This window comes from Pinus tabuliformis, chromosome J (assembly GCF_031772625.1).
Source record: "Pinus tabuliformis cultivar Carrire ecotype Pingquan chromosome J, CPIR1, whole genome shotgun sequence".
Taxonomy (NCBI): Eukaryota; Viridiplantae; Streptophyta; class Pinopsida; order Pinales; family Pinaceae; genus Pinus; species Pinus tabuliformis.
Genome location: NC_142295.1, coordinates 1511994661 through 1512002548, shown reverse-complemented (window position 1 = coordinate 1512002548; position 7888 = coordinate 1511994661). Strand labels below are relative to the sequence as shown.

Below are 7888 nucleotides of genomic sequence, written 5' to 3'. Positions count from 1 at the left end.
CCTCTCTCTCCAGGCTGCTATCTCAATTCGAGTGCTGTCACTCAGAAAACAAAAACTAAATGCCTGGCATATCAGGGAGCATTTACTTTTCTATAGTCTATGAAATAAGAGTTTCCCAAAAAACGACATTTACTATGGTATAAAATATTTTTAAGTCCAATAATTAGAAAATTTCAGAGGTCAACGTGTCCTTCTCGTTGCTGTTCGGAGTCTCTTAGGATAGGGTAGGGTGAGGTGTTACAATTGTATAGATTTAATACCCAGCAGCTGTTTTTCCCCGCCTCTCCGGCATGGTGTCTGTCCAAATCATTGTTTTTGATCGCACATTATTTCAACTTAACTAAATTTTACATTTTGAAGTATTTATTTTACAAGTTAAATAATTAATTTCGGAGTTGTCTATAATGTGACTTTTTGGAGATTCCGGTGACGGAATCTGGCGGAAGAAATTGAGGTTAAATCTTGATTTGTTGCAGTTAAAATGGTTTTTTAATTGCATATTTGGATTTAGCGCCCTGGAAAACCCCTGGGACGCTTTCATTGTGCAGAAACTAGCTATCAAACTTGCGATTCCAATAAATTCCTACCGGATTTCGACTGGAAAAACCCGCCGGAAAAGTTTTCAAAAAGTCGCGTTATAGACAACTGCATTAACTTCTACTTCACTTTATTTATAAAATTTAAAAATATTTCAAAATCAATAATCAATATAAAGATGAAGACCGCATAGCCGATTAAGACTGGGCAATCACAATTGCCAAAGCTGATTCTCATTTTAAAACCTCGTTAAATATTTACAAGTAACAAAATTGATTTTCATTAAAAGGTTTCCTATTCTTGCAACTTAAGTTTTGATTTGATCAGTACCGGTAATTAAGTTCTTTACAAATCCATAAAATTAAAAGGTCAAAGATACGCATAAATTTGTATAACCAGAATTTAAATTACTTCTAAAATTTTGGTCAAATTTACACGAAAGATCTTAAATAGGTAAAAGTTAAATTATTTTAGAAATTTTGGTTACCAAATTCAAGCGTACATTCAAATTTTGATAATTCATACAAATTATTTCAAGCATGTAAAAGTTAAATTATTTGAAATTTTGATAACCAAATTCAAATTTAAGTGTATATTTAATTTTTTTAAAATTATTTAATTTCATATTTATTTTGAAAAGATTTAACTTCCTATCTAATATTTATTGGTCAAATTTACACCAAAGATCTTAAGTATGTAAAAGATAAATTATATTAGAAATTTTGGTTACCAAATTCAAATGTATATTCAATTTTTAAAAATTCAAAATTAATTTAAAATTTTGGTAACCAAATTCAAACGTATATTCAAATTTTGAAAATTTATTTAATTTCATGTTTATTTGCAAAGGATTTAACTTCCTAGTTGATATTCCTAATAATAATGATAGACTTAAAGATTGAGATGGGCTGTAGCCTACAATGGGCTACACCCTACCGTGTTTCAAAAGATAAAGATTGAGATGGGCTATACCCTACAATGGGCTAGATACCCTACCGTGTTTCAAAAGATAAAGATTGAGATGGGCTATACCCTACAATGGGCTATACCCTACCGTGTTTCAAAAGAAAAAGATTCCGTGGGTGCTACCAAATGTTCCTCTCAGGTTTTCAAGAAGGTACTTAGTCATGCAACTTCTCCCAAGTTCCGGAATTCCTAGTGTATATATAGCAGACACTCCCTCACTCCCAATCTATCGTTGTTTCGTTGGAAGATCTTTGTGTTCCCGTGCATTTCTACTTGTACCCTTATTCATTCATTCAAGAAAAGAAAAGGGCAATGGCTGTAGTTGCTTCCAATTCTCTACAACTGCAGCGTGAAGAGGAGGCAGAGACGATGATAGCAGATCAACAGCAAGAAGCGTCATTGTCTCATCCCAATATTGTGTCCAGCTGCGGGATGAGGTTCCAAAAGTACCAGAGTGTTTGGATTGACGCCAACTTAGTCCCCGCAGTGAATTTCATCCAAAACGAATTTCAACCACGCCCTGACGACATTTTCTTCGCTTCCCTTCCAAAGACTGGAACCACATGGGGTAAGGCGTTGCTGTATACCATCTTGGAATTTGCTTCCACGGGCAATAACCATCCAGCAGGCCCGAATGGTAATTCTGCTGCGGATGAGAAAAGATTTGCTGTGGATGAGAAAAATCCGCATGCTTTGGTCCCAACCATGGAAACTTATCTCTTCAATTCAACTGACAGCGAACGCTATGATATTTCCTGCTTCTCTGATTTTCGGTCTCCGCGTGTGCTCCACACACATTTGCCAATCCATACGCTGCCTCTTCTTGTGAGATCTTCTCCGAATTGCAACAAGATAGTTTACATTGCCCGCAACCCCAGAGATTCCTTCGTTTCCCTTTGGCAATTCTACGCCAGACTTCGTGGAGCGGGGTCTCATTATTTGGACGGAGATCTCGGCAAGGAAACGGTGTTTGATGCATTTTGCTCTGGCTTCTACTACGGCGGCCCCTTCGCCGAGAACGTTCTGAGTTACTGGCATGAAAGCAGGCGCAATCCGAATCAGGTGATGTTTGTGACGTACGAGGACCTGCAGGCCGAATGCGTGGGATGGGTTAAAAGAATGGCTCTTTTCTTAGGCTGCTCTTCTCCTCTTCTGGAAGACAACGCCCAGAGAATTGCAGACAAGTGCAGTTTCGATACCCTCTGCAATCTGCAGGTGAACAGAAAAGGGAAAGTGGGGACGCTTAAATACGGAATGAAAAACGCCTTCTTCTTCCGGGAGGGCAAAGTGGGCGAGTGGAAGAAGCATTTCACGCCACAGATGGAGGAGCGTATTTATTTAGAGATCGAGCAGAAATTGAGCGATCAAGGCCTTCGTTTCACTAATAGCTTGTAGAAAGCCATTTCGTTTGTGTTGAATTTATATTAGCTAGATAGCTATCAAGTCTTCGGATTCTGAAATCTTCCTGAACTCTACAATTAAGATAAAGAAGTCAGATCCATTTCCATCTACTTGTTACTTTTATTGACCATCAGTTGCAGTGAAATTCCTTAGTGTAATGAGTACATTGCCTTATGCATAGTTGATGTTGTTTGTTATTCTCGTAAAAGTTATAGTCAGTTGCAGTGAAATTTCTTAGTGCAAGAATACATTGCTGTGACCATAACTGATGTTGTTTGTGATTTCAATGTTTGAAATTAAAGATTAAAAGAGGTCAGATTGTTTTTTTATTGCATCCTTTTGCAGATATTGTTGTTATTTGTGAATCTTGTGGCTGCGTCTCTACTAATAAAGTTTCTGCTGCAATAGAAAACGTTAACCATGATAATGCTTTTCCTTTTATTTTTCATCTATTACGGCAATGGAGTCAGTTGAGCTCTTCTGATCAGAGGATGCGAGTAAGATAGGTGAACTGGGAATGCTGTGTGCATGCATAAGAGAAGGTGGGCAGCTAGTTGGGACAAATTTGGCACTCGATTCCAAAACAAACTGTTTCGATATTACTGATAACAAATCAAATTCCTAAAATGGCGAGACATTAAAAGAATAGAAAAAATAATTTGGCACTGTATTCTAAATGTTGCGCTTCTCATTAATGGCAGTGTTAATCCAAGGCTCCCATGTGTTTCGTGTCATGTTTTTAAATCTAGCGATGTGTCTGTTTACTAACACCTGCGGGTTTTGGTGTAACGGCAATCGTGACTCCAACCAGTGGTATCAGAGCCAAAAGTCTCGAGTTTGAAACACACCTGCCTCGCTTTGGGGGGCAGATTGTTGCACTCCCCGTTAATGGAGGTGTTGATCCAACGCTCTGGTGTGTTTCGTGGCATGAAAAATCTAGCGATCTAACAAACACCTGCGAGTTTTGGTGTAATGGTAATCATTACAAACTATTTCGATATCACTGATAACAAATATCGTGACAAACTGTTTCGATATCACTGATAACAAATCAAATTCTTAAAATGGCAAGACATTAAAAGAATAAAAAAATTGAAACTGTGTTGAAATGGCATTATGTGTTTGTTTACTAACACCTACGAGTTTGGTGTTACGGTAATCGTGACAAACTGTTTCAATATCACTGATAATAAATCAAATTCCTAAAATAACCAGACATTAAAAGAATAAAAAAAATGAAACTATCTTGATGTGACTGGTCACAAATCAAATGACTAGTAAACCAACACAACCAAATGACTAGTAAACCAACACAACGGCGTGACTCCAACACCAAACAAACTGTTTCGATATCACTGATAACAAATCAAATTACTAAAATGGCTTGAAACTTTCTTACATGTACTTTAAGAGAGGTTCACACCAATATACGGTAAGAGCTAACCGGTATATTATAGGGCATTAAATGCCCCGCTACATGTGTTTTTGTTAGCTATTTAACACGTGTGCAGTAATAGATAAATAAAAATAAACCCTGCACGTGTTAAATAGCTAATATAGACACATGTAGCCAGGGATTTAATACCGTATAGTATCCCGTTAGCTCTTTCCCATACGAATAGCGGCATGCTTAGCCATCATTTAAGAGAGATCCAGACCAATAGCTATTTGCTTTACAAGTAACAAATATGCTTGAAAATAATGCTTTTTATATTATTTATTGCGATTTGCTTTACAAGTAACAAATATGCTTGAAAATAATGCTTTTTATATTATTTATTGCGGTCAATAATTATTTAACAAATTTATTGATTGCTTTGCATAAATTTTAACTTCAGTTATTATGATATATTGTTTTTAAAAATGATTATAGGTTAAATAGAGCATGGTTTATAAAAGGTTATAGTTAATGTTATTTAAAAGTATATAATTGTATTTTTGTATTTTAGTGATTTTGAAGTTACAATTACTCTTTAGGTGAGAAGTGTTTTTTATTTTAAATTATTTTTGGTTATTTATAAAAAATGTCTTTTTAGTTTTATTAATATGTGAGGTATTTGGTAAAAGTAAAAATTAATTTTTTTTATTAGTGGGCTATTTGATGAGACTCGATTTTTCCTAAACAATAATATGAGTCAATTTTATTTTTCCTAAATAATAGTATGAATCAACTAATATTTGTGATTTGTATTCAGTAATTACTAATTATATTGATAGGGGTGTTTATTTAGTCAATAGGTGTATTTAATTTGGAATATGACTTTTATAATTTTAAGTTATTTAACTATAATTATTAAATGGATGGTAGAGATTTAACCTTTGTGAAATGTCTATGAAATATTTTTAATAGTAGTCTGTAGTGAACATAGAGGGCTGAGATTTATATCAAAAGTGTGTATGCCATTTTTATCTTTAATTTAATTATTAAAAATATCTTATACATAAGTGTTATTGAACTCTTCCGGCTTTGTTGTTTTATTATATTTTTCTTGTTGAGTTTTCTTTCAAATGTATGTGTTTTATTTTTATAAGCTATATTTGCATTGGGATAGAAAATATTTACATTAGTTTAGCAAACTTACCACCTTTGGCCACCCAACTTGGAAACCAAACCAGAGGCACTAAAGTAGAGAGTTAAGAACTTCAAAAAATTAGAAGAGAGTCCTTGAAAAACATAGACCAAATCCATTTGTTGCTCAAATTGGGGGAGACTAGCAACATGAGACAAAATTAACAATCTTGTAGTTGTCGAGCTACAGAGTCCATGATAACAAGAAAGTTAAATTGAGCATGGAAGTAAAGGAAAACATAGCTATAGCCCAACTCCATTTATTTCATTGCTTTCCACCCACATCAAGGTACTAATATATTGAGTTGTCTTTCCTAGTATTCATGTTTTAGTGGGGAAGGGTGGAAGGAAGATCAAGGATAATCGTTGAACATAGAGAGTGTAGCACCACCTTTGTTGGCTAATGGATTTGTGAATTGATTAGACGATATGCATATATGTGAAGGATGACAATAGAGTTTTGAGGAAGGAGTTATTTGATGAGATTCAGGAAGCTTTCAAGTCTCCATATTTTGGTGATTTTGAGAGAGGAGGATCCATAGAGGAGCTTAGTAACGAGAGAAGTAACAAGATAAGGGTCGCCTTTGAGGACAAGGCAAGGGAAATTGAAGGTGGAGGTAATCCTCAACCCCAGTTCAATAACTTTGAGTTATGCTGCATTATTATTAGTATGGCCAATTTCACCAAAATATAGATGAATATTTCTACTATTTTTTAGAAAAATATTCCCCATAACGTGAAAGGCCAATGTTTCTCTTGGAGGTTCCATTGATGTTTTGTTTGATAAATTTAAGAGGGAAAGACTAGTGTGAGGGGGGGAGGGAGTCAATGAGGTAGGGGGAGATGGGAGTTGGGCAAGGGAAGAGGGAAGATTGAGAGAAGTAAAAATAAGTGCCTCAGAGTCTTAGACTTTCCAATTTGAGGGTAACCAACTGGAGATAAGGATGGTTTCTTTGAGATTACAAAAAAATTTATTCTAAAGAGAGAGGATGGAGTCCAGAGAGTTACAAAAGATACGTTCATTGTGTTATTTCCAAAGAATCCATAGGAAAAATCCAGGTGCAAGAATCCAATCTCTATTGAAAATGGGATTGTAGAATGAAGAAAGAGGTCAATTATTGATCAATTCTATGGGAATTGTCTCCAATCGGATAGGTTGTCTAAAGAGATTAAAGAAATGGTTCCCAATATCCTGAGCTAGAGGAGAAGAGTGGAAAAGATGTTCATGGTTTTCTTCACTAACTTGACATAATAAATAGAGTGAGAGACCATCATAACCTGTGGAGAGAAGTTTCTCCCATGTTAACATTTTTCTATGGAGGGCAAGCCTCAGAAAATAAGTTATCTTGGGCCAAAGATTTTTCGAGTAAATTATAGACTATATCTACTAAATCAACATGTGAGTGTTATTGGCCACAACAAGGGGAGCTTATTTAATGGTGAAAGAAACCTGTGGTCGACATCCCTAATGAAGTTTTTTTAGATATTAAGAAAAGTGGAGTTTTTGTTGTCGAAAGGATTTCTTGAACCGCTCAAGGGCTTGGGCTAATAAGGGGATGTACCAGGAGGAGGGATATTTCCATTGTGATAATTGAACTATCGGGAAATGTTTTTCCAGTAACCAGACACAAGAATCCCTCCATGAGATTCCATAGCATAGTGTGTATCTTGACGATGCACTTAGGAAGAATGTTTGGAAAATGGATGCCAAGAATCATCCCAAATGTGAGTACTTATTTCATCCTTGACTTCCTAGAAGTAATGCTATTGTATAAAAAGTTCTCCATTACAAGCCAAATTCTAGATAGATGATCCTCTTGGAAATATAGTTTTACAGATGCACTATTCATTAGAAATGTGGTTGTTTCATTTATTGGACCATATTTTCTTCCAATAGCCCTGACCTTCTTATAGCCAACACCTCCAAAGCTTGGATCCTAGGATAGTGTTCAGAGTTTCTAGATCACGGAAGCCAAATACCTCTGATTTTTTGGAGATACATACTTTCTCCTAAGTAACTAGTTCCCATTTTTTTTTCTCTTTTTTCAGTTCTCCCCATAAGAATGTTCAATCAAGGACTCTGATTAGATGAAGGATGATTTTGGGAGCTATAAGGGAGGAGAGAAGATACATGGGTAAGAAATTCAGGACAAATTTAAGGAGGATAGTTCTGTCAAATATGTTAATTGAGTAGAAGTTCCATATATACAATTGGTTGGTAAACTTTGAATGAGGTTAGACCAAAATTAGGTACACATGGAATTGGGATATAAATGGGTTCCTAGATAGGTAGTGGGTAAGGTGCTTTTCTTGAAGCCCAATATATTACTGAGATGACAATTAATAGCAAGGGGAGTATCAAGAAGAATACCTCAGAATATTGTGAATTTATGTGCATGCATAAGGTAGCTAGGA

General features: G+C 35.5%; 1 protein-coding gene across 1 annotated transcript; it reads left to right on the top strand.

Moving 5' to 3' along the window:
• Positions 1-1815: 1815 nt before the first annotated feature.
• LOC149233203 (cytosolic sulfotransferase 5-like) lies at positions 1816-2898 on the top strand. Its single transcript, XM_089382122.1, has one exon. The coding sequence runs from the start codon at positions 1816-1818 to the stop codon at positions 2896-2898; it is 1083 nt and encodes a 360-aa protein (XP_089238248.1).
• Positions 2899-7888: the final 4990 nt, after the last annotated feature.